The following is a 27,797-nucleotide window of genomic DNA, read 5'->3' on the forward strand; positions in this document are numbered from 1 at the left end:
CACCGGGGGACAAACCCCAAAACCCGGGCCCTGAACCCTACACCACCAGAGGACAAACCCCTGAAACCCGGGCCCTGAACCTCCCAACACCGGCGGACGAACCCCACAACCCGGGCCCTGAACCCTACAACACCGGGGGACAAATCCCCGAACCCTGGGCCCTGAACCTCCCAACACCGGGGGACTATCCCCAAAGCCCGGGCACTGAACCTTCCAACACCAGGGGACAAACCCCCGAAACCCGGGCCCTGAACTTCCCAAAACCGTGGGACTAACCCCAAAACCCAGGCCTTGAATCCTCCAACACCAGAGGACAAACCCCCGAAACCCGGGCCCTGAACCTCCTAACACTAGGGGACTAACCCCAAAACCCGGGCCCTGAACCCTCCAACACCGGGGGAAAAACCCCAAAACCCAGGCCCTGAACTTCCCAACACCGTGGGACTAACCCCAAAACCCAGGCCTTGAATCCTCCAACACCAGAGGACAAACCCCCGAAACCCGGGCCCTGAACCTCCTAACACTAGGGGACTAACCCCAAAACCCGGGCCCTGAACCCTCCAACACCGGGGGACAAACCCCAAAACCCGGGCCCTGAACCTCCCAACACCGGGGGACAAACCCCAAAACCCGGGCCCTGAGCCCTACAACACCAGAGGACAAACCCCCGAAACCCGGGCCCTGAACCCCCCAAAACCCGGGCCCTGAACCCCCCCCAACACTGGGGGACAAACCCCAAAACCCAGGCCCTGAACCCCCCAACACCGGGGGACAAACCCCAAAACCCAGGCCCTGAACCTCCCAACACCGGGGGCCAAACCCCAAAACCCGGGCCCTGAACCTCCCAACACCGGGGGACAAAACCCAGGCCCTGAACCTCCCAAGACCGTGGGACAAAACCCGGGCCCTGAACCTCCCAACACTGGGGGACAAACCCCAAAACTCAGGCCCTGAACCCCCCAACACCGGGGGACAAACCCCAAAACCCAGGCTCTGAACCTCCCAACACCGGGGGACAAACCCCAAAACCCGGGCCCTGAACCCTACACCACCAGAGGACAAACCCCCGAAACCCGGGCCCTGAACCTCCCAACACCGGCGGACGAACCCCACAACCCGGGCCCTGAACCCTACAACACCGGGGGACTATCCCCAAAGCCCGGGCACTGAACCCTCCAACACCGGGGGACAAACCCCAAAACCCGGGCCCTGAACCTCCCAACACCGGGGGACAAACCCCGAAACCCGGGCACTGAACCTCCCAACACCGGGGCACTAACCCCAAAAGCCGGGCCCTGAGCCCCCCCAACACCAGTGGACAAACCCCTGAACCCAGGCCTTGAACCCCCCCAACACCAGGGGACAAACACCCGAACCCGGGCCCCGAACCTCCCAACACCGGGGACAAACCCCTGAATCCTGGTCCTGAACCCCCCAACACCAGGGGCCAAAACCCAAATCCCGGGCCCTGAACCTTCCAACAACAGGGGACAAACCCCAAAACCCGGGCCCTGAACCACCGCAAAGCAGGGGACAAACCCCCGAACCCAGGCCCTGAACCCTCCAAAACCAGGAGACAAACCCCCAAAACCCGGGCCCTGAACCCTCCAACACCTGGGGTGAGACCCTAAAGCCCCCCAATACCAGGGGACAAACCCCAAAACCCGGGCCCTGAACCTTTCAACACCAGGGGAGAAACTCCCGAACCCGGGCCCTGAACCTCCCAACACCGGGGGACAAAACCCAGGCCCTGAACCTCCCAAGACCGTGGGACAAAACCCGGGCCCTGAACCTCCCAAGACCGTGGGACAAAACCCGGGCCCTGAACCTCCCAACACTGGGGGACAAACCCCAAAACTCAGGCCCTGAACCCCCCAACACCGGGGGACAAACCCCAAAACCCAGGCTCTGAACCTCCCAACACCGGGGGACAAACCCCAAAACCCGGGCCCTGAACCCTACACCACCAGAGGACAAACCCCCGAAACCCGGGCCCTGAACCTCCCAACACCGGCGGACGAACCCCACAACCCGGGCCCTGAACCCTACAACACCGGGGGACTATCCCCAAAGCCCGGGCACTGAACCCTCCAACACCGGGGGACAAACCCCAAAACCCGGGCCCTGAACCTCCCAACACGGGGGGACAAACCCCGAAACCCGGGCACTGAACCTCCCAACACCGGGGCACTAACCCCAAAAGCCGGGCCCTGAGCCCCCCCAACACCAGTGGACAAACCCCTGAACCCAGGCCTTGAACCCCCCCAACACCAGGGGACAAACACCCGAACCCGGGCCCCGAACCTCCCAACACCGGGGACAAACCCCTGAATCCTGGTCCTGAACCCCCCAACACCAGGGGCCAAAACCCAAATCCCGGGCCCTGAACCTTCCAACAACAGGGGACAAACCCCAAAACCCGGGCCCTGAACCACCGCAAAGCAGGGGACAAACCCCCGAACCCAGGCCCTGAACCCTCCAAAACCAGGAGACAAACCCCCAAAACCCGGGCCCTGAACCCTCCAACACCTGGGGTGAGACCCTAAAGCCCCCCAATACCAGGGGACAAACCCCAAAACCCGGGCCCTGAACCTTTCAACACCAGGGGAGAAACTACCGAACCCGGGCCCTGAACCGCCCAACACCAGGGGACAAACCCCAAAACCTGGACCCTGCAGCCCCCAATACCAGGGGATAAACCCCAAGACCCGGGCCCTGAACACCCAACACGAGGGGACCAAAATCACAAAACCCCGGCCCTGTACCCCCCAACACCAGGGGACAAACCCCAAAACCCGGGCTCTGAACCTCCCAACACCAGAGGTAAAACCCCAAAACCTGGACCCTAAAGCCCCCCAATACCAGGGGACAAACCCCAAAACCAGGGCCCTGAACCCCCCAACACCAGGGGCCAAACCCCAAAACCCAAGCCCTGAACCTTCCAACACCAGGGGACAAACCCTCGAACCCGGGCCCTGAACCTCCCAAAACCAGGAGGCCAACCCCCGAACCCGGGCCCTGAGCCTCTCAACACCAGGGGACAAAGCCCCGAACCCAGGGCCCTGAACCCTCCAACACCAGGGCCCAAAACCTGAACCCTGCAGCCCCCAATACCAGGGGACAAACCCCAAAACCAGGGCCCTGAACCCCCCAACACCAGGGGACAAAACCCAAGCCCTGAACCCCGCAACACCAGGGGACCACCTGGGCCCTGTACACCCAGCATGAGGAGACCAAAATCACGAAACCCCGGCCCTGAATCCCCCAACACCAGGGCACCAAAACCCGGGCCCTGTACCCCCCAACACCAGGGAACAAACCCCAAACCCGGGCCCTTCAGCATCAGGGGACTAAACCCCAAACCCGGGCCCTGAACCCTCTAATACTAGGGGACAAACCCAGGTCCTGAACACCCAACACCAGGAGACAAACACCCGAACACCAGGAGAAGAACCTCAAAACCTGGGCCCTGAACCTTCCAACACCAGGGGACCAAAACCCTGGCCCTAAAGCCTCCAACAAAGGGGTCAAGCCACCAAAACTGGGCCCTGAACCCCCCCCCCCCCAAACACCAGGGCACCAAAACCCGAGCTCTGAAGCCTCCAGCACCAGGGGACCAAAATCCCAAAACCCGGGCCCTGAACCCCCAACACCAGGGCACCAAAACCCGGGCCCTGAACCCCCCAACACCAGGGCAGCAAAACCCGGGCCTTGACCCATCTCCAACACCAGGGAACCAAACCCAAAATCAGGTCCCTAATCCCCCCCAACACCAGAGGATCAAACTCCAAAACCAGGTCCCTAAACCCTCCAACACTAGGGGACAAATCCCAAAACCTAGGTCCTGAACCCTCCAACACCAGGGCACCAACCCCTAAAACAGGGGCCTTGAACCCTCCAGCTCCAGGGTCAAACTCCCAAACCCAGGGGACTAAATCCCCAAACCTGGGTCCCAAGCCTGCAAAAACAGGGACTAAACTCACGCACTAAAACCTGCCCCTGAACCCTCCGGTCCCAGCGGATCAAACCCCAAAACCGGGCCCCAAATCCCCCAAAACCCAGCAGCCCCAAATTCTCCTAAACCTGGGGACCAAAAGCTCCAAAATCTTGGGAATAAACCCGCAAAGCCCAGGCCCCAAACATGCAAAATCTGGGGAACAAGCCACCAAAACCTGAGCCCTGAACCCTCCAGCACCGGGGGCCAAACCCCAAAACCCGGGCTGTGCACCTCCAACACCTGGGGATCAAACCCCCAAAATTCGGGGATCCAAACCCCCAAAGCCCTTTCACTAAACACCCCAAAACCCAGGAACCCAAACCCCGTCCTGGAAGACTCTGAAATGGTTGCTTCCGGACCACAAAATAACCTGACCCCGGACCACAAATATCCACCTCAGCTGTGAATTTCTGCTCATCCAGGACTGGATAAGCAACCTGACAATTTATTAACAGTGGAGGAGTCGAAAGTAGTGGTGATGAGGCAGAGCTGACTGTCATCAGTGTACATAGAGTCGTACAGCACAGATACAGGCCCTTCGGCCCACTGCGTCCATGCCGACCATAATGCCTATCTATACTAATCCCACCTGCCTGCATTAATTCCATATCCCTCTATGCCTTGCTCATTCAAGTACCTGTCCAGATGCCTCTTAAATGTTGCTACTGTTCCTGCCTCCACCACCTCCGCAGGCAGCTCATTCCAGATACCCACTATTCTTTGTGTGAAAAATTTATCCCTTTGATACCCTTTAAACCTCCTCCCTCTCACCTTAAATCTATGCCCTCTAGTCTTAGTCACCCCTACCATGGGAAACAGACTCTGGCTATCTACCCTATCTATGCCTCTCATAATTTTATATACCTCTATCATGTCCCCTCTCAGCCTCCTTCGCTCCAGGGAAAACAGACCCAGCCTATCCAATTTCTCTTTATAACTCAAGCCCTCCAAACCAGGCAACATCCTTGTGAATCTTTTCTGCACCCTCTCTCGCTTAATCACATCTTTCCTGTAGTGCGGCGATCAGAACTGCACACAGTACTCCAAATGCGGCCTAACCAACTTTATGTACAACTGTAACATGACGTCCCAACTCTTGTACTCAGTGCCTTGGCCGATGAAGGCAAGCATGCCATACGCCTTCTTCACCACCCTGTCTACCTGTGTTGCCACTTTCAGGGAACTATGTACTTGCACCCCAAGGTCTCTCTGCTCAACAACACTCCCCAGGGCCCTGCCATTCACTGTATATGTCCTGCCCTGGTTTAACTTTCCAAAATGCATCACTTCGCACTTGACTGCGTTAAATTCCATTTGCCAATCCCTTGCCCCTTTCCCAGTTGATCTATATCCTGTTGTAACCTTAGACAACCTTCTTCATTGTGCACTATACCACCAATTTTGCTGTCATCTGCAAACTTACTAATCACGCCCCCTACATTCACATCCAAGTCAATATATATGACAAACAACAGAGGGCCCAGCACCGATCCCTGCGGCACACCACTGGTCACCGGCCTCCAATCTGGAAAACAACCCTCCATTACCACCTATCACCAAGCCAATTTTGCATCCAATTGGCTAGCTCACCCTGGATCCCATGTGTTCGAACCTTCCGGACCAGCCTCCCATGTGGGACCTTGTCAAAGGCCTTGCTAAAGTCCATGCAGACTATGTCCACCGCCCTGCCCTCGTCAATCCTCTTGATCACCTCCTCAAAAACTCAAATTCGTGAGACATGATTTCCCATGCACAAAGCCATGCTGACTATCCCTAATCAGACCTTGCCTTTCCGAATGCATATAAATCCTGTGTCTCAGAATCCCTTCCAATAACTTTCCCACCACTGATGTAAGGCTCACTGGCCTGCAGTTCCCTGGCTTATCCCTGCTGCCCTTCTTAAATAAAGGCACACATTAGCTATCCTCCAGTCTTCCAGTACCTCACCCGTGGCTAACGATAATACGAAAATCTCTGCCAGGGCCCCAGCAATCTCCTCCCTTGCTTCCCATAGCATCCTCGGATACACCTGGTCAGGCCTTGGGAATTTATCCACCTTAATGCGTTTCAAAACCTCCAAGACCACCTCCTTTGTAATGTTGATATGCTCCAGGATATCGCTGTTCACAGAATCACAGAATAATACAGTGCAGAAGAGGCCCTTCGGCCCATCGAGTCTGCACCGATGCATTAAAGACACCTGACCTGTCTATCTAATCCCATTTGCCAGCACTTGGCCCATAGCCTTGAATGTTATGACGTGCCAAGTGCTCATCCAGGTACCTTTTAAAGGATGTGAGGCAACCCGCCCCTACCACCCTCCCAGGCAGGGCATTCCAGACCGTCACCACCCTCTGGGTAAAAAAGTTCTTCCTCAAATCCCCCTTAAACCTCCCGCCTCTCACCTTAAACTTGTGACTCCTCGTAACTGACCCTTCAACTAAGGGAACAGCTGCTCCCGATCCACCCTGTCCATGCCCCTCATAATCTTGTACACCTCGATCAGGTCACCCCTCAGTCTTCTCTGCTCCAGCGAAAACAACCCAAGCCTATCCAACCTCTCTTCATAGCTGAAATGTTCCATCCCAGGCAACATCCTGGTGAATCGCCTCTGCACCCCCTCCAATACAATCACATCCTTCCTATAATGTGGCGACCAGAATTGCACACAGTACTCCAGCTGTGGCCTTACCAAAGTTCTATACAACTCCAACATAACCTCCCTGCTTTTGTAATCTGTGCCTCGATTGATGAAGGCAAGTGTCCCATATGCCTTTTTCACCACCCTATTAACCTGCCCTTCTGCCTTCATAGATCTATGGACAAACACGCCAAGGTCCCTTTGTTCCTCGGAACCTCCCAGTGTCAGGCCATTCATTGAATACTTCCATGTCACATTATTCCTTCCAAAGTGTATCACCTCACACTTTTCAGCGTTAAATTCCATCTGCCACTTTTCTGCCCATTTGACCATCCCGTCTATATCTTCCTGTAACCTAAGTCACTCCACCTCTGTCACGCCGGAAGGATCGGTACCCCGGAACATTGAGCTGCTAGTCCTGCCCATCCCTCAAACACGTTTCTGTAATAGCTATAATATCACAATCCCATGTACCGATCCATGCTCTGAGTTCATCTGCCTTACCTGTAAGGCTTCTTGCATTAAAGTAAATGCAGTTTAGCCTGTCAGAACTTCCATGCTCCCTGTCCTGCCCCTGCCCGGCCTGCCTACTGAACTTGCTTGCTTTAACCTCTACATTGGCCTCAACTATCTCATCTGAGAGACTACTTCTTTGAGTCCCACCCCCCTGCAAGACTAGTACATGTGTAAACTAATGATGTGATTTTGGATGATGTCACGTCGAGAAAAAGGAGGGGGCCAAGGATCGATCCTTGGGGGACATCAGAGGTAACGGTGCGGGAGCAGGAAGAGAAGCCATTGTATGTGATTCTCTGGCTACAATTAGATAGATAACAATGGAATCAGGTGAGAGCAGTCCCACCCAGCTGGACGACAGTGGAAACGCGAAGGATGGTGTGGTCAGCTGAGGGATGTAGAAGCTCAGTCATTGAGTTGGTTAAAATAGAGATTGACAGATGTCTAAATATCAATGACATAAAGGAATTTGGGGATAGTGTGGATAAAAGGCATTGAAGTGGATGATCAGCCATGATTGTATTGAATGGAGGAGTAGGCTCGAGGGGCTGAATGGCCTACTCCTGTGTTCCTAACTGTCAAAAGCTGCAGACAGATTGAGAAGAATGAGGAGGGATAGTTTAGCTTTTTCACAGTCACATGGGTGTCATTTGTGACTGATCGCCTTTTGAAATTGGCAGGGCAGAAACCTGACTGGAAGGGTTCAAACATGGAATTGCATGGAAAATGGGCTCCGACCTGAGAAGTGCCAGGCCGTTAACAAATGTTTGGAGATGAGATGGTAGTTTGGAAGGTCAGAGGGGTCAAGTGTGAGTTTTGTCAAGAAGGTAGTGATGATAGCAGATTTGAAGGGGACAAGGACGTTACCAAGTTTAAAAAAAAATCTTTCACGGGATGTGAGCATCGCTGATAAAGCCCAGCACTAATTGCCCTTAAGAAGGTGGTGGTGAGTCGCCTTCTTGAACTGCTGCAGTCCATGTGGTGCAGGCAGACCCACAGTGCAGTTAGGGAGTGAGTTTCAAGATTTTGACTCAGCAACAGTGAAGGAATGGCGATACAATTCCAAGTCAGGATGGTGTGTGACTTGGAGGGGAACTACAATTGAGTTACTATTGAATCTGTTTCCACTGCCCTTTCAAGCAGCGCATTTCAGATCACAACAAAAAAAGCCCTTTTTTCCCCCCGGTTCTTTTGCAAATTATCTTAAAACTGTGTCTTCTGGCTACTGATCCTCCTGCCAAAGGTCGTGGGTTCAAGTCCCACTCTAAGATTTGAGCACAAAATTCTAGGCTGACACTCTAGGGCAGTACCTAAGGAAGTTCTGAACTGTCAGAGGTGCAGTCTTTTGGATGAGATGTTTACCTGAGCCCTCACCTGCCCTGTCAGGTGGATGTATAAGATTGCATGGCAGTCTTTTGTAGAAAAGCAGGGAAGTTCTGCCCTGTGTTCTAGCCAATATGTATCCCTCAATCAGCATCACAAAAACAGATTATCTGTTATCACATTGCTGTTTGTGGGATCTTGCTATGTGCAAATTTGCTGCCGCACTTCCTACTTTGCAACAATGACAACACTTCAAAAGTACTTCAATGACTGTAAAGTGCTTTGAGAGGTTTGGTGATTGTGAAGGGGGCTATATAAATATATGCCTTTCTTTCTAAAATATGTGCATTGTGTATGGATGTGAGGATGAATCTTTTTATGCAGCGAATGGTAATGACCTGGAACTCGCTGCCTACAGGGTGGTGGAAGCAGAGATGATGAATGGTATCTAAAGGAAATTGGATGGGCAGTTGAGGGAAATAAACCTGCAGGACTACGGGGAGAGAGCGGGGGAGTGGGACTGATTGGATTGCTCTGTGGAAGGCCGGCATGGACTTGATGGGACAAAAGGTCTCCTTCTGTGCCATAATGACTCTAATTTACATTCAGATGTGTAGTTGATGTGATTAAACAAGTTTTCGACAGGTGCTGAAACAAGCAGAAGCGATGGAGGCCATAACTTTCACACCACCATTGTACAAACAGAGATACCAGATGGTATTAGAACTGGTGGAGAAATATAAAGCACGGAAGGTAAGTAGATAACCACATAATTTGGGAAATATTTAATATTGATATAAGGTGCATGAAGGCGTTCTATCAGTTTTGCTAGTTATAAACTCTGGTTAGATGCAGCTGGGTACGAATACAGTGCATTTCAGTTAAAGATGAGGGAGGGACGAATAATGCGTCAATAAAGCTTGAAATCGGGAGCAGTTCTGCCCCTGATCCATGACAAGTTGGTATTTTGTTTTCTCCCAGATATGCTCTGAGGATTTTGAGAAATTTGTAATAAAACCAGAAATTGCTAGAAATACTGAGCTGGTGAGACAGCATCTGTGGAGAGAGAACCACAGTTAACATTTCAGGTCGATGAGAAATGGGCTGGGATTCAGGAATGGAGAGTACACACAGTTTCTGTAGTAACTGATTTAGATGGTCTGTTCCACGATCTGATCATTGCTGAAAATAGAGACATGTTGTCAAAGCTTTTCGTCTTGTATTCATCAGGACAATTGCAAGAATGACCAATGTAAGGGAAAAAAACAACTTATACTGCATGAGAAGAGAGTGCTGATTGGTTGGCAAGTGAGCTCTGATTGGTAGAGGCATTGCCATGGCGAATGCACCAGTTTACGGTGACTGACAGTTAACTGCCAAGCTTTGTTTAAAATTTAAACCAGGAAGCTTGACTCTGGTCAAGGCATTGTCCTGAGGAATGAACCAGCGAATGGCTGTCACTTATTTTGTTCAGTTGAAACAGGCACAATGTGTGCACATGTTCTTTCTGTCTGCAAAGAACAGGGTCCTGTGTATTAATATATGTAGCTTCCAATACTCACAAATACACTGCGAGCCCTACTGACAATCTTAAATTGCTTGTCAGCGTAATTCTTAGCACACGGTGGATTATTTAGCAAATGTTATCCAATCGCGGAATCACATCGAATGTTGGATACTGTATTTTGAGTTTTGCAAGCACGGGCTGGTTGGGTACGGCCTGTACCTTATCCATTGTGAACAGCAGAAGGGACATATTGTCTGTTATGATCTGCCAGTCTTTGGGACGTACGGCCTATATACCTAGCATCACACTGGCATTGAAATTCATTTCTCAAATTACTCATTTATGTGATGTTCTTATGTTCTTAAACATTTGTGTGATAGGCAGAATGTCTTTTTGGCTTGACGGCAGCATCCTGTTAGTGGCGAACACCACAAGTGTTGCTACTGCAGAGTAACAACGTGAAAAAGCTAGCTTTACCTGTTGCTGAAATTTTTGGGATGCATTACCCATCCAGGGTAATTTGAGGTAGACTGGGCACTTTTCAGGGCCGCGAAAGACGACCTTGGGCCCATTCATATGTTTGCGTGATATACAGCAAGAAATGATCATGAGCCATTCATTGGTTCATTCCTCAGGGCAATGCCTTGACCAATCAGAGACAAGCTGCCTGGTTTAAATTTTAAACAAAGCTTGGCAGTTAACTGTCAGTTACCTTAAACTGGTGCATTTGTCATGGCAACGCCTCTACCAATCAGAGTTCACTTGCCAACCAATCTGCACTCTCTTCTCATGCAGTATAAGTTGTTGTCTTCCTTTACATTGGTTATTCTTGCGATTGTCCTGATGAGTGCAAGACAAAAAGCTTCAACAAGAAGTCTCTATTTTCAGCAATACTCAAGTTCTATGCTACTAAGACTACTGAGAATACTGAGATTCAGACTACTAAGCTAGATGGGATTGAGGTTCACAATGAGGAGGTGTTAGCAATTTTGGAAAGTGTGAAAATAGATAAGTCCCCTGGGCCAGATGGGATTTATCCTAGGATTCTCTGGGAAGCCAGGGAGGAGATTGCAGAGCCTTTGTCCTTGATCTTTATGTCGTCATTGTCGACAGGAATAGTGCCGGAAGACTGGAGGATAGCAAATGTTGTCCCCTTGTTCAAGAAGGGGAGTAGAGACAGCCCTGGTAATTATAGACCTGTGAGCCTTACTTCGGTTGTGGGTAAAATGTTGGAAAAGGTTATAAGAGACAGGATTTATAATCATCTTGAAAAGAATAAGTTCATTAGCGATAGTCAGCACGGTTTTGTGAAGGGCAGGTCATGCCTCACAAACCTTATTGAGTTTTTCGAGAAGGTGACCAAACAGGTGGATGAGGGTAAAGCAGTGGATGTGGTGTATATGGATTTCAGTAAGGCGTTTGATAAGGTTCCCCATGGTCGGCTATTGCAGAAAATACGGAAGTATGGGGTTGAAGGTGATTTAGAGCGTTGGATCAGAAATTGGCTAGCTGAAAGAAGACAGAGGGTGGTGGTTGATGGCAAATGTTCATCCTGGAGTTTAGTTACTAGTGGTGTACCGCAAGGATCTGTTTTGGGGCCACTGCTGTTTGTCATTTTAATAAATGACCTGGAAGAGGGTGTAGAAAGGTGGGTTAGTAAATTTGCGGATGACACGAAGGTCGGTGGAGTTGTGAATAGTGCCGAAGGATGTTGTAGGGTACAGAGGGACATAGATAGGCTGCAGAGCTGGGCTGAGAGATGGCAAATGGAGTTTAATGCGGAAAAGTGTGAGGTGATTCACTTTGGAAGGAGTAACAGGAATGCAGAGTACTGGGCTAATGGGAAGATTCTTGGTAGTGTAGATGAGCAGAGAGATCTTGGTGTCCAGGTACATAAATCCCTGAAAGTTGCTACCCAGGTTAATAGGGCTGTTAAGAAGGCATATGGTGTGTTAGCTTTTATTAGTAGGGGGATCGCGTTTCGGAGCCACGAGGTCATGCTGCAGCTGTACAAAATTCTGGTGAGACCGCACCTGGAGTATTGCGTGCAGTTCTGGTCACCGCATTATAGGAAGGATGTGGAAGCTTTGGAAAGGGCGCAGAGGAGATTTACTAGGATGTTGCCTGGTATGGAAGGAAGGTCTTACGAGGAAAGGCTGAGGGACTTGAGGTTGTTTTCGTTGGAGAGAAGGAGGAGGAGAGGTGACTTAATAGAGACATATAAGATAATCAGAGGGTTAGATAGGGTGGATAGTGAGAGTCTTTTTCCTCGGATGGTGATGGCAAACACGAGGGGACATAGCTTTAAGTTGAGGGGTGATAGATATAGGACAGATGTTAGAGGTACTTTCTTTACTCAGAGAGTAGTAAGGGCGTGGAACGCCCTGCCTGCAACAGTGGTAGACTCGCCAACTTTAAGGGCATTTAAGTGGTCATTGGATAGACATATAGATGAAAATGGAATAGTGTAGGTCAGATGGTTTCACAGGTCGGCGCAACATCGAGGGCCGAAGGGCCTGTACTGCGCTGTAATGTTCTAATTCTGAACGATGATCTGATCATTACTCAGTGCTGTTTGGGTGTTCAGGTCCATTGTTCCCTGAAGGTGGCAACGCAGGTCAATAGAGTGGTCAAGAAGGCATACGGCATGCTTTCCTTCATCGGACGGGGTATTGAGTACAAGAGTTGGCAGGTCATGTTACAGTTGTATAGGACTTTGGTTCGGCCACATTTGGAATACTGCGTGCAGTTCTGGTCGCCACATTACCAAAAGGATGTGGATGCTTTGGAGAGGGTGCAAAGGAGGTTCACCAGGATGTTGCCTGGTATGGAGGGCGCTAGCTATGAAGTGAGGTTGAATAGATTAGGATTATTTTCATTAGAAAGACGGAGGTTGAGGGGGGACCTGATTGAGGTGTACAAAATCATGAGGGGTATAAACAGGGTGGATAGCAAGAAGCTTTTTCCCAGAGTGGGGGATTCAATTACAAGGGGACACGAGTTCAAAGTGAAAGGGGAAAAGTTTAGGGGGGATATGCGTGGAAAGTTCTTTACGCAGAGGGTGGTGGGTGCATGGAACGCATTACCAGCGGAGGTGGTAGACGCAGGCACGATAGCGTCTTTTAAGATGTATCTAGACAGATACATGAATGGGCAGGAAGTAAAGAGATACAGACCCTTAGAAAATAGGCGACAGGTTTAGATAGAGGATTTGGATCGGCGTAGGCTTGGAGGGCCGAAGGGCCTGTTCCTGTCCTGTAATTTTCTTTGTTCTTTGTAGCTAAATTTTCAGATGACACAAAGATAGGTAGGAAAGTATGTTGTGAAGAGGACATGAGGAGGTTACAGACCTATATAGATAGGTTGAGTGAGTGGGCAAAACGTCTGGCAGATGGAGGATAATGTGGGAAAATGTGAAGTTGTTCACTTTGGCAGGAAGAATAAAAAAGCAGAGTATTACTTAAATGGAGGACAACTGCAGAATTCCAAGGTGCAGAGGGATCTAGCTGTTTTAGTGCAGGAGTCACAAAAAGTTACTATGCAGGTACAGCAAGTCATAAAGAAGGCTCATGGAGTGCTACAACAAAAACAAGAAATGCTGGATTCACTCAGCAGGTAATGGAGTGCTATCCTTTATTACGAGAGGAATTGAAAATAAAAATAAGGATGTTATGCTTCAGTTACACAGGGCATTGTTGAGACCACATCTCGAATACTGTGTGCAGTTTTGGTCTCCTTATTTAAGGAAGGATGTAAATGTTTTGGAGGCAGTCCAGAGGAGGTTTACTAGATTGATACCTGGAATGAGTGGGTTGTCTTATGAGGAAAGTTTGGACAGACTGGGCTGGTTTTCACTGGAGTTTAGAAAAGTGAGGGGAGACTTGATTGAAGTTAATAAGATCCTGAATGGTCTGGACAAGGTGGGTGTGGAAAGGATGTTTCCTCTTGTGGGTGAGTCCAGAACTAGGGGGCACTGTTTTAAAATTGGGGGTCGCCCTTTTAGGACAGAGATGAGGAGAATTTTTTTCTCTGAGGGTTGTGCGACTTTGGAACTCTCTGTCTCGGAAGGTGGTGGAGACGGTCATTGAATATTTCTAAGGCGGAGGTAGATAGATTCTTGTTAGGCAAGGGAATCAAAGGTTATCGGGTAGATGGGGGTGTGGAATTCGGAACACATACAGATCAGCCGTGATCTTATTGAATGGCGGAGCAGGCTCGAGGGGCTGAATGGCCTGCAATCTGCTCCTAATTTGTATGTCCGTATGTACATAGTGTAGACACAGGATCAGGTCAGAGGCTAGGAATTCTGGCAAGTCACTCACCTCCTGACTCCCAAAAGCCTGTCCACCATCTAAAAGGCACAAGTCAGGGGTGTGATGGAATACTCTCCACTTGCCTGGATGAGTGCAGCTCCAACAACACTCAAGAAGCTCGACAACATCCAGGACAAAGCAGCCCACTTGATTGGCACTCCATCCACCACCTTCAACATTCACTCCCTCCACCACCGATGCACAGTGGCAGCAGTGTGTACCATCTACAAGATGCACTTCAACTTGCCACACCTCCTTCGACCTAGAAAGACAAGGGCAACAGATGCATGGGAACACCACCACCTACAAGTTCCCCTCCACGTCACGCACCATCCTGACTTGGAACTATATCACCGTTCCTTCACTGTTGCTGGGTCAACATCCTGGAACTCGCTCCCCAACAGTATTGCGGGTGCACCCACACCAGATGGACGACGGGTTTAAGAAGGCAGCTCACCACCACCTTCTCAAGGACAATTCGGGATAGGCAACAGATGCTGGCCTAGCCTGCGACACTGACATTCCATGGATGAATAAAAACAAAATCACTGTTTCAGCTGCGAGAAAGGAACAGGTAAAAAAGCAGGTGTTGCATCTCCTGCACTTGCACGGAAGGTGCCTTGAGTAGGGGAGGGGCTGTTCGAGATGATTGCGGCATGGACCAGGGTGTTGCGAAGAAGACGATTCCTGAACCATCTGTTAACCACTGCTTTCTTTCACTGATCTTTAATCAACTGCTCGATGCAGATGCATTCCCTTTAATACCAAGAGCTATATTTTTATCAACAAGGCTCCTATTATTGGCATCAGTTTTGGAACCGGGGGGATCTGTACCGATGGGACGGTCTCCACCTGAACCAATCTGGAACCAGTGTTCTCGTGAAACGGATGAATAGGGTGGTCTCTAGGACTTTAAACTAGTGAGTCGGGGGGAAGGGAAAGGGAAAACGACAGGGAGTATGATGGTAAATAAAAAGGTAAGCAGCAGGTTAACGTGTGCAGGAGGGTTTAAGTTCAAGGCAGACTATGAAAGAAGCAGAAAGGAAGGATAACTCGGGAGTTATTATTCGAGATGTTGGAAATCATGAGGGTAAGAAAGCTAGCATAAAGGCACTTTACCTGAATGCTCGTAGCATTCGTAACAAGGTTGATGAGTTAATGGCACAAATCATCACGAATGAATATGATTTGGTAGCCATTATGGAGACATGGTTACAGGTTGGTCACGACTGGGAGTTAAATATCCAGGGGTACCAGACTATTCGGAAGGACAGACAGGAAGGTAAGGGAGGTGGTGTAGCTCTGATATTCAAGGACGACGACAGGGCGGTGCTGAGAGATGATATAGGTTCTATGGAAAATGAGGTTGAATCCATTTGGGTGGAAATTAGAAACTCTAAGAAGAAAAAGTCATTGATAGGCATAGTCTATAGGCCACCAAATAATAACATCACATTGGGGCGGGCAATAAACAAAGAAATAACTAATGCCTGTAAAAATGGTACGGCAATTATCATGGGGGATTTTAATCTACATGTAGATTGGTCGAACCAGCTCAGTCAGGGTAGCCTTGAGGAGGAGTTCGTTGAGTGTATCCGTGATAGTTTTCTTGAACAGTATGTAATGGAACCGACGAGGGAGCAAGCTATCCTAGATCTAGTCCTGTGTAATGAGACAGGAATAATTAATGACCTCATAGTTAGGGATCTTCTTGGAAGGAGTGATCACAGTATGGTTGAATTTAGAATATAGATGGAGAGTGTGAAGATAAAATCCAATACCAGGGCCCTGCACTTGAACAAGGGGGACTACAATAGAATGAGGGAGGACTTGGCTAAAGTAGACTGGAAACAAAGATTTTATGGTGCGACAGTTGACGAGCAGTGGAGGACTTTCAAAGCAATTTTTCAAAGTGCTCAGCAAAAGTATATTCCAGTGAAAAGGAAGGACTGGAAGAAAAGCGGTAATCTGCCTTGGGTGTCTAAGGAAATTAGGGAGGCTATCAAATTGAAAGAGAAAGCATACAAAGTGGCCAAAAACAGTATGAAACTAGAAGATTGGGAAAACTTTAAAGGTCAACAGAAAGCCACAAAAAGAGCTATAAAGAAAAGTAAGATAGAACATGAGAAAAAACTAGCACAGAATATAAAGACAGATAGCAAAAGTTTCTATAAATATATAAAATGAAAAAGAGTGGCTAAAGTAAACGTTGGTCCTTTAGAGGATGAGAAGGGGAATTTAGTTATGGGATATGATGAAATGGCCGAGACATTGAACAGGTATTTTGTATTGGTCTTCACAGTGGAGGACATTAATAACATGCCAGTAATTGACAAAGAGACGAACGTAGGTGAGGACCTGGAAACAATCATTATTACGGAAGTGGTAGTGTTGGGCAAGCTAATGGAGCTAAGAATTGATAAGTTTCCTGGCCCTGATGGAATGCATCCCAGGGTACTAAAAGAGATGGCGGGAGAAATAGCAGGTGCACTGGCGGTAGTTTCCCAAAATTCGCTGGACTCTGGGGTAGTCCCAGCAGATTGGAAAACAGCAGATGTGATGCCACTGTTTAAAAAGGGAGGTAGACAAAAGATGGGGTATTATAGACTGATTAGCTTAACCTCTGTAGTGGGGAAGATGCTTGAGTCTATTATCAAGGAAGAAATAGCAGGGCATCTCGATAGAAATTGTCCCGTTGGGCAGACGCAGCATGGGTTCATGAAGGGCAGGTCATGCTTGACAAATCTTTTGGAATTCGATGATGACATTATGAGCAAGGTGGACAATGGGGACCCAGTGGATGTGGTGTACCTAGATTTCCAAAAGGCCTTTGACAAGGTGCCGCACAAGAGGCTGCTGCATAAGATAAGGATGCATGGCGTTGGGGGTAAAGTATTAGCATGGATAGAGGATTGGTTGACTAACAGGAAGCAGAGAGTGGGGATAAATGAGTGCTATTCTGGTTGGCAGTCAGTCACTAGTGGTGTGCCTCAGGGATCGGTGTTGGGACCGCAATTATTTACAATTTATATAGATGATTTGGAGTTGGGGACCACGTGTAGGGTGTCAAAGTTTGCAGATGACACTAAGATGAGTGGCAGAGCAAAGTGTGCAGATGACTGTGAAACTTTGCAGAGGAACATAGATACATTGAGTGAGTGGGCAAAGGTCTGGCAGATGGAATACAATGTTAATAAATGTGAAGTCATTCATTTCGGTAGGAGTAACAGTAAAAAGGATTATTACTTGAATGGTAAAAAGTTGCAGCATGCTGCTATGCAGAGGGACCTGGGTGTCCTTGTGCATGAATCACAGAAGGTTGGTCTGCAGGTACAGCAAGTAATTAGGAAGGCAAATGGAATTTTGTCCTCCATTGCTAAAGGGATTGAGTTTAAAAGCAGAGAGGTTATGTTGCAGCTGTATAAGGTACTGGTGAGGCCGCACCTGGAGTACTGTGTGCAGTTTTGGTCTCCTTACTTGAGAAAGGATGTACTGGCACTGGAGAGGGTGCAGAGGAGGTTCACTAGGTTGATTCCGGAGTTGAGGGGGTTGGTTTATGAGGAGAGACTGAGTAGATTGGGATTATATTCATTGGAATTCAGAAGAATGAGGGGGGATCTTATAGAAACATATACAATTATGAAGGGAATAGATAAGATACAAGTAGAGAGGATGTTTCCACTGGCAGGTGAAGCTAGGACAAGAGGGCATAGCCTCAAGATTAGAGGGAGCAGATTTAGGACTGAATTAAGAAGGAACTTCTTCACCCAGAGGGTTGTTAATCTATGGAATTCCTTGCCCAGTGAAGTAGTTGACGCTTCTTCAGTAAACGTTTTTAAAGCTAAGGTAGATATCTTTTTGAACAATAAAGGAATTAAGGGATACGTTGAGAGCGCGGGTAAGTGGATCTGAGTCCACGAAAAGATCAGCCATGATCTTATTGAATGGCGGAGCAGGCTCGAGGGGCCGGGCGGCCTACTCCTGCTCCTAGTTCTTATGATCTTATGATCACCTTTTGAAAACCCATATACACAACATTCACTACAATATTCAGCATTATTTCCTGCATGGACTTTCTAAAATTTGTCAGACAAGGCTTTGCTTTTATAAATCCCTGATGGCTCTCCTAATGAACTCTTATCTTTTCAGGTGAGTATTCATTTTGTAACATAATTTGGGCTCTAGAAACTTTTCTGCTTCATATTCGTCTGACTGGTTGCCAGTTACCTGGTTTGTCCCTTTCTTGCTTTATGATCATTCGAGTGAATGCAGCAGTGTGTTGTTGGCTGTTTCAGTCACAAAAGACTGATCCACAATACACTCGTGCTTTCCAGCAGAGACCCTGAGATAGCATTGAGGAGTGGAAGCTTTTTCTCATTTCTTGCTGTCAATTATCACAGAATGATGCAGCACAGAAGGAGAGCATTCAGTTCATTGTGCTCGTGCTAGCTGTCCAATTAATACCAATCCCTTGCGTTTTCCCTGAATGCTGCCTTGGCTAACTTGAGCTCATTTAGCAGAATTGGGTTTGAACTTTTTACCTTCTGGGCTATATGACTTAATTCAGTTTCAAATAGTGGGGTGACATTTGTGACTTTCCAATCTGCAGGAACTGCTCCAGAAACTATAGAATTTTGGAAGATTATCACCAATGCATCCACCATCTCCGTAGCTACCTCTTTCAACTTTCTGGGATATATAATGTCAGGTCCTGGGGACTTATCAACCTTCAATCCCATTAATTTCTCCAATACAACCTTCTACTGATACTAATTTCCTCAATTCCTCATTTCCTCTAATCCCTTGGATCTCTAATTCTGGGTGATTTCTTGTATCTTCCTCAGTGAAGACAGACACACAGTAATCATTTAGCTTCTCTGCCATTTCTCTATTCCCCACTATAAATTCTCCTGACTCTGCCTGTAATGGACCGACATTTTTCTTAGCCAAACGTTTCCTTTTTACATACCTGTCGAAGCTTTTACAGTCTGTTTTTGTATTTTTTGCTATGCAAGCCTTGTCTCCCTCTTCCAGTGTGTAACAGCTGAGAGAGAAATATAGACAGGCCCTGAGACAGACCCAAACAGTTGCATTTATATAGCACCTGTAACAACAACTTGTATGCATATAGCACCTGTAACAACAACAACTGGCATTTAAAGAGTACCTGTAACAACAACTTGTATTTACATAGCACCTGTAACAACAACAACTCGCTACCACCTTCTCAAGGGCAATTAGGGATGGGCAACAAATGATGGCCTTGCCAGCGATGCCCACATCCCATGAAAGAATAAAAAAGCACCTCTAACAAAACCAACTTGCATTTATATAGCACCTCTAATGTAGCAAAACAAATATGAGAAGAGAGCTAATTTTGCCTCTTAGTGTGTTTGGGTGAAATGGTTGATCTAACAGTTTGCTAGTCCTGTGTAATGCCCAATAATGGGCAGTTAATTAATAAACTGCTTATTTATTATTTTCAGGTAGCAGATTTGGGATGTGCTGAATGCACACTGCTGTCGCGCTTAAAATTCTGCAGCTGCATTGAAGTTCTTGTTGGAGTGGATACAAACTTGGAACTGTTGAAGGAAAAAATGTAATGTCCTTTTGATTAATGCTTATCGAAAAATTTCTAGCAGCGTTAGGGCAGTTATTGTGTTAATTCCCTTTTTCTACCTTCTTAGACTTGATCTCTGCACGTTGCTTAAAGGAGAAGTTTTAGTGAATGATTTATGAAATTAGCAACCCTGTAGGAAATAGTAAAGAATGAGTCCTGTGTCATAATGATGAAAAAGACCTCGATCTGACTCAACAATCTTGATATAACTATTTATTATTTGAATATTCCAGATAGGTAACAGTTGTATTCTTGGGATCCAGACTTCTTTCCTGCTGACAGTATCTTAGAGTTTAACATCCTACATACCTTTGCGACTGAATTTCTTTATCTTTCCTTCAAATTATGACACTGGTTTCATAAAATAATGTTACTGAACATTAATTTTTCAGGAGAATTCTTCCTTCATAAGAAATAGTAGTAGGAGTAGGCCATACAACCCCTAGAGCCTGCTCCGCCATTCAGTAAGATCAAATATAATAATGAATAGTCAGCACAGATTTCAAAAGTGTAAATCTTGCTTTACCAACCTTATTGAATTTTTTGAGGAGATAACAGAAAGTAGACAATGTAATACAGAAGATGTAATTTATCTGGATTTTCAAAAGGCCCATAAAGTGTCCCGTAATAGACTAATGAATAAGGTCAGAGAATGTGGAGTCTGGACAAGTGGCAGAATGGATTGCTAGCTGGCTTCAAGACCAAAAGCAGAGACTGGGAGTAAAGGGTAGTTATTCAGAGTGGCAGACGGTGGGAAATGGTGTTCCAAAAGGATCAGTACTGGGATCACTGCCATTCGCAATTTACGTTAACGATTTGGACTTTGAAAGCAAAAATACAATTTCTAAATTTTTGGATGACACCCAAGTGGGGAAGATAGTCAATACTGAGGAGGACTGCAATATATTACACAGGAACATAAATAAACTTGCAGAATTGGCAAATAATTGGCAAATGAAGTTCAACATGGATAAATGTGAGGTAGTACATTTTAGTAGGAAGAATAGGGAGGTCACATTATTTGGAACGTGCAAGTGTAGGTGGGGTAGAGGAACAAAGGGATGTCAGAATACAAATACACCAATCACTAAAGGTTGTATCACAGGTTAGCAAGGCTATAAATAAAGCAAACTGAGCACTAGGCTTTATTTCTAGAGGGATAGAATTGAAAAGTAAGGAGGTTATGCTAAACCTGTATTGAACCTTGGTTAGACCACACTCAGAGGATACAGAGTAATAGTATTATACAGCACAGAAACAGGTCCTTTAACCCATCGTGTCCGTGCCGGCCATCAAGCACCTAACTATTCCAGCACTTGGCCCGTAGCCTTGTATGCTATGGCATTTCAAGTGCTCATCTAAATACTTCTCAAATGTTGTGAGGGTTCCTGCCTCTACTCAGGCAGTGCGTTCCAGATTCCAGCCACCCTCTGGGTGAAAAAAAGTTTTCCTCAAATCCCTTCTAAACCTCGTGCCCCTTACCTTAAATCGATGCCCCTGGTTATTGACACCTCCGCCAACGGAAAAAGTTTCTTCCTATGTAACCTATTAATGTCCCTTATAATTTTGTATACCTCAATCATGTCCCCCCTCAGCCTTCTCTGTTCCAAGGAAAACAACCCTAGCCTTTTCAGACTCTCTCCATAGCTGAAATGCTCCAGTCCAGGCAACATCCTGGTGAATCTCCTCTGCACCCTCTCCATTGCAATCACATCCTTCCTATAGTGTGGTGCCCAGAACTGTACACAGTACTCCAGCTGTGGCCTAACTAGTGTTTTATAAGCTCCATCATAACCTCCCTGCCCTTATATTCTATGCCTCGGCGAATAAAGGCAAGTATCTCATATGCCTTCCTAACCACCTTTTCTACCTGTGCTGCTGCCTTCAGTGATCTATGGACAAGTACACCAAGATCCCTCTGACCTTCTGTACTTCCTAGGGTCCGACCATCCATTGTATATTCCCTTGCCTGTTTAGTCTTCCCAAAATGCATCACCTCACACTTATCAGGATTAAATTCCATTTGCCACTGCTCTACCCATCTTACCAGCCCATCTCTATCGTCCTGTAATCTAAGGCTTTCCTCCTCACTATTTAGGACACCACCAATTTTTGTCATCTGCAAACTTACTTATCATACCTCCTAAATTCACGTCTAAATCATTAATGTGCTCTACAAACAGCAAGGGTCCCAGCACCGATCCCTGCGGTACACCACTGGTCACAGACTTCCACTTGCAAAAACAGCCCTCGATCATCCCCCTCTGCCTCCTGCCACTAAGCCAATTTTGGATCCACTTTGCCAACTTGCCCTGGATCCCATGGGCTCTTACCTTCTTAACCAATCTCCCATACAAGACCTTATCAAAAGCCTTATTGAAGTCCATGTCGACTACATCAACTGCTTTGCCCTCATCTACACATCTAGTCACCTCCTCGAAAAAGTCAATCAAGTTAGTTCGACAAAATCTCCCCCTGACAAAGCCATGCTGAGTATCCCTGATTAATCCCTGCCTCTCCAAGTGGAGATTAATCCTGCCCTCAGAATTTTTGCCAATATTTTCCCAACCACTGATGTTAGACTCACCGGCCTGTAATTACCTGGTTTATCCCTGCTACCCTTCTTGAATAATGGCATCACATTCGCTGTCCTCCAGTCCTCTGGTATCTCTCCTGTGGCCAGAGAGGATTTGAAAATTTGTGTCAGAGCCCCTGCTATCTCCTCCTTTTCCTCACATAACAGCCTGGGATGTATCTCATCTGGGGCTGGGGATTTATCCACTTTTAAGCCTGCTAAAACAGCTAATCCTTCCTCCCTTTCAATGCTAACATGTTCAAGTATATCACACTCCCCCTCTCTGATAGCTACACCTACATTGTACTCCATAGTGAACACAGATGCAAATTAATCATTTAAAACCCCACCTATGTCCTCCGGCTCCATACACAGACTGCCACTTTGGTCCCTAATGGGCCCCACTCTTTACCTTGTTTTCCTCTTGCCCTTAATATACTTATAAAACGCCTTAGGATTTTTCTTTATCGTGCCCGCCAGTGTTTTTACATGTCTCCTCTTGACTCTCCTGATTACTTTTTTTAGTACCCCCTCTACACTTTCTATACTCCTCTAGTGCCTCCACTGTTTTCAGCGCTCTGAATCTGCCATAAGAGTCCTTTTTTTTGCTGATCGAATTCTCTATATCGCTTGACATGCAGGGTTACCTGGACTTTTTGGTCCTACCCTTCACCTTAACAGGTCCATGTTGGCTCTGAACCCTCACTATTTTTTACAAAAACAAGAAATGCTGGAGTCACTCAGCAGGTCTGGCAGCATCTGTGGAAAGAGAAGCAGAGTTAACGTTTCGGGTCAGTGACCCTTCTTCGGAACTGACAAATATTAGAAAAGTCACAGATTATAAACAAGTGAGGTGGGGCTGGGGCAAGAGATAACAAAGGAGAAGGTGCAGATTGGACCAGGCCACATAGCTGACCAAAAGGTCATGGAGCAAAGGCAAACAATATGTTAATGGTGTGTTGAAAGACAAAGCATTAGTAAAGATTAGGTGTGAATACACTGAATATTGAACAGCAGCAAGTGCAAACCTGAAGAAAAACAACCTGAAAAAAACAGTGGGTAAGCAAACTGAACAAACTAAGATGAAATGAAATAAATGCAAAAAAAGATTGTAAAAAATGTAAAAAGGAATGTAAAAAAAAAAGGAAGAAAATATAACTAAAAATGAAAGTAAAATGGGGGGCTGTCATGCTCTGAAATTATTGAACTCAATGTTCAGTCCGGCAGGCTGTAGTGTGCCTAATCAGTAGATGAGATGCTGTTCCTCGAGCTTGCGTTGATGTTCACTGGAACACTGCAGCAATCCCAGGACAGAGATGTGAGCATGAGAGCAGGGGGGAGTGTTGAAATGGCAAGCAACCGGAAGCTCAGGGTCCTGCTTGCGGACTGAGCGGAGATGTTCCGCAAAGCGGTCACCCAGTCTGCGCTTGGTCTCCCCAATGTCGAGGAGACCACACTGTGAGCAGCGAATACAGTATACTACATTGAAAGAAGTACAAGTAAATCGCTGCTTCACCTGAAAGGAGTGTTTGGGGCCTGGGATAGTGAGGAGAGAGGAGGTAAATGGGCAGGTATTACACCTGCGATTGCAGGGGAAGGTGCCCTGGGACGGGGACGAGGTGGTGGGGGTAATGGAGGAGTGGACCAGGGGGTCGCGGAGGGAACGATCCCTTCGGAATGCTGACAGGGGAAGGGAGGGGAAGATGCGACTGGTAGTGGCATCACGCTGGAGGTGGCGAAAATGGCGGAGGATGATCCTTTGGATATGGAGGCTGGTGGGATGAAAAGTGAGGACAAGGGGAACCCTGTCACGGTTCTGGGAGGGAGGGGAAGGGGTGAGGGTAGAGGTGCGGGGAATGGGTCGGACACGGTTGAGGGCCCTGTCAACCACAGTGGGGGGAAATCCTCGGTTGAGGAAAAAGGAGGTCATATCAGAAGCACCGTCATGGAAGGTAGCATCATCAGAGCAGATGCGTCGGAGACGGAGAAACTGGGAGAATGGAATGGAGTCCTTACAGGAGGTAGGGTGTGAAGAAGTGTAGTCGAGGTAGCTGTGGGAGTCGGTGGGCTTATAATGGATATTGGTAGACAACCTATCCCCAGAGATGGAGACAGAGAAGTCGAGGAAGGGAAGGGAAGTGTCAGAGATGGACCATGTAAAGATGAGAGAAGGTTGGAAATTGGAAGCAAAGTTGATAACGTTTTCTAGTTCGGGGCGGGAGCAGGAAACGGCACCGATATAGTCATCAATGTACCGGAAAAAGAGTTGGGGGAGGGGGCCTGAGTAGGACTGGAACAAAGAATGCTCGACATATCCCACAAAAAGACAGGCATAACTAGGACCCATGCGGGTACCCATAGCGACACCTTTTACTTGAAGGAAGTGCATGGAGTTGAAGGAGAAGTTGTTCAATGTGAGAACAAGTTCAGCCAGGCGGAGGAGGGTGGCGGTGGATGGGGACTGGTTGGGCTTCCGTTCCAGGAAGAAGCGGAGAGCCCTCAAACCATCCTGGTGGGGGATGGAGGTGTAGAGCGATTGGACGTCCATAGTGAAGAGGAGGCGGTTGGGACCAGGAAACTGGAAATTGTCAAAATGACGTAGGGCGTCAGAAGAGTCACGGATGTAGGTGGGAAGAGACTGGACCAGCGGAGAAAAGATAGAGTCCAGATAGGAAGAAATAAGTTCAGTGGGGCAGGAGCAGGCTGACACAATGGGTCTGCCGGGACAGTCCCTTTTGTGGATTTTGGGAAGGAGGTAGAAGCAGGCTGTCCGGGGTTGTGGGACTATGAGGTTGGAAGCCGTAGAGGGAAGATCTCCAGAGGAGATGAGGTCAGTGACAGTCCTTTGGACTCACTATTTTTTCTTTGAATGACTCCCACTGGTCTGATGTAGACTTTCCTACAAGTAGCTGCTCCTTAGGATCAGGTCCAGTACTGCCCCTTCTCTTGTAGGACTTTCTCTGTACTGGCTCAAAAAGCTCTCCTGGATGCATTTTAAGAATTCCACCCCCTTTAAGCCTTTTATACTAAGACTATCCCAGTTAATATTAGGTTTAAGTTGAAATCCCCTACTATTATTACCCTATCATTTTTACACCTCTCTGAGATTTGCCTACATACGTGCTGCTCTATCTCTCCCTGTTTGTTTGGAGGCCTGTAGTACACTCCCGGCCAAGTGATTGCCCCCTTTTTGTTTTTAAGTTCTACCCATGTGGCCTCATTTAAAGAAGCTTCTAAGATATCATCCCTCCTTACTGCAGTTAATTGACTCCTTGATCAACAGTGCAATGCCACCTCCTCTTTTATCCCCTCCCCTGTCATGCCTGAAGATTCTATACCCTGGAATATTGAGCAGCCAGTCCTGCTCCTCCCTCACCCATGTCTCTGTGATAGCAACAATATCATAATCCCATGTGCTAATCAACGCCCTCAATTCATCTGTTTTACCAGTGAGCCTCCTTGCATTAAAATAGATGCAATCCAGCCTTGCATTTTTCCCTTGTGCCTTAACAGGTCTATATTTGCTCTGCATTCCAGACCGACTCAGTTTCTCTTCTCTATTTGACTGAGCATCACCCCCGACTGTATCTCCACTCTGTATCCCATTCCCCTGCCAAATTAGTTTAACCCCTCCCCACCCAACAGCACTGGCAAACCTCCCAGCAAGGATGTTGGTCCTGTACCTGTTCAGGTGCAACCCGTCCAACTTGTACAGGTCCCACCTTTGCCAGAAACAGACCCAGTGATCCAGGAAACTAAAGCCCTCCCTCCTGCATCTCTTCAGCCACGCATTCATCTGCTCTATCCTCCTATTCCTATACTCACTAGCACGTGGCGTCAGGAGTAATCCAGCGATTACAACCTTTGAGGTCCTGCTTTTTAATCTGCAACCTAGCTCCCTAAATTCTTGTTGCAGGACCTCCTCCCTCTTTTTACGTATGTCATTGGTACCAATGTGTACCACGACCTCTGACTGTTCCCCTTCCCCCTTCAGAATGTCCTGCAGCCACTCTGTGACATCCTTGACCCTAGCACCAGGGAGGCAACATACCATCCTGGTGTCACGTTTGCGGTCACAGAAACACCTATCTGTACCCCTTATGATAGAATCCCCTATCACTTTAGCTCTTCCACTCCTTTTCCTTCCCTGCTGTGCAGCTGAGCCATCCCTGGTGCCACGAACTTGGCTGTTCCTGCTTTCACCTGGGAGGCCATCCCCCCAACAGTATCCAAAGCGCTGTATCTTTTTGAGAGGGGAATGGCCACAGGGGACTCCTGCACTACCTATCGAGGCACCAGAGAGGGTTCAGAGAAGATTTACAAGGATGATGCCAGAAATGCTTGGGTATAAATAGCAGGAAAGGATTGACAGGATGGGTCACTTTTCTCTTGAAAAAAGAAGGCTGAGGGGTGACCTAATAGAGGTCTTTAAAATTATCAAAGGTTTTGATAGTGTGGGTGCAGCGAGAATGTTTCCTCTTCTGGGGAAGCGCATAACTAGAGGCTATCAATATAAGATAGTCACCAAGAAATCCAACAGGGAATTCAGAAGAAACTTCTTTACCCAAAGAGTGGTAAGAATGTGGAACTCGCTACCACAGGAAATGGTTGAAGTGAATAGTATAGATGTATTTAAGGGGACGCTAGATAAGCATATGAGGGAGAAGGAAATATAGGGTTATGATAATAGATTCAGATGAGGAAAGATGGCAGGAGGCTCAAGTGGAGCATAAATGCCAGCATGAACTGGTTGGGCCAAACAGCCTGTTTCTATGTAGTGCTGATCTGCTACCTCAACACCACTTTCCCCATGTCTCTTGATTCACTTAGAGTCTAAAAATCTATTGAGCTCTGTCCTGAATATACTCAATGACTGACCATCCACAGCTCTCTGGGTTAGAAAATTCCAAAGCTTAATTAGTAATAACCGAGTGAACTTTTGTGTTTAAAAATGGAATATTATATTTTACTTTTGCTGCACTGATATCACTGTTCTACTGAAATATGAATAACTGGGATTCTGCTTGCACTTGTGTACCTGGCAGGTATCGCCTCTCTCCTCTTCCCTGCGAGTATCTCCAGCCCAGGGCTTCCATGTTAACAGTGAGTTTGTACCATGGATCAGCAGCTGTGAAGGACTCTCGTATGTTGGATTGTGATTTTGTTTCCTGTATTGAATTGTAAGTATTTATTGTAACAAAGGGAATAATTGTCAAGGGAACCTTGGTCCTAGTGCAATTTTTTAGCAGCTGAAATGGATGCTGACATTCGTGCCACACAAGTGCCAGGCAATGACCATTTCCAA

General features: G+C 47.4%; 1 protein-coding gene across 5 annotated transcripts in view; it reads left to right on the top strand.

Moving 5' to 3' along the window:
- Positions 1-27,797, top strand: part of henmt1 (HEN methyltransferase 1) — an 89,752-nt gene that overhangs the window by 29,279 nt on the left and 32,676 nt on the right. For 4 of the 5 annotated variants that reach the window (XM_068036544.1, XM_068036545.1, XM_068036546.1 and 1 more), the window contains 3 exons: positions 9,123-9,230; positions 19,784-19,896; positions 27,538-27,672. In XM_068036544.1, coding sequence (XP_067892645.1) covers positions 9,144-9,230; positions 19,784-19,896; positions 27,538-27,672 — 335 coding nt within the window. In that variant the 5' untranslated portion in view covers positions 9,123-9,143. The remainder of the gene's footprint in view (positions 1-9,122; positions 9,231-19,783; positions 19,897-27,537; positions 27,673-27,797) is intronic. The other variant, XM_068036543.1, reaches the window with a different exon arrangement.

This window comes from Heterodontus francisci, chromosome 8, assembly GCF_036365525.1.
Source record: "Heterodontus francisci isolate sHetFra1 chromosome 8, sHetFra1.hap1, whole genome shotgun sequence".
In the NCBI taxonomy this organism is placed as follows: domain Eukaryota; kingdom Metazoa; phylum Chordata; class Chondrichthyes; order Heterodontiformes; family Heterodontidae; genus Heterodontus; species Heterodontus francisci.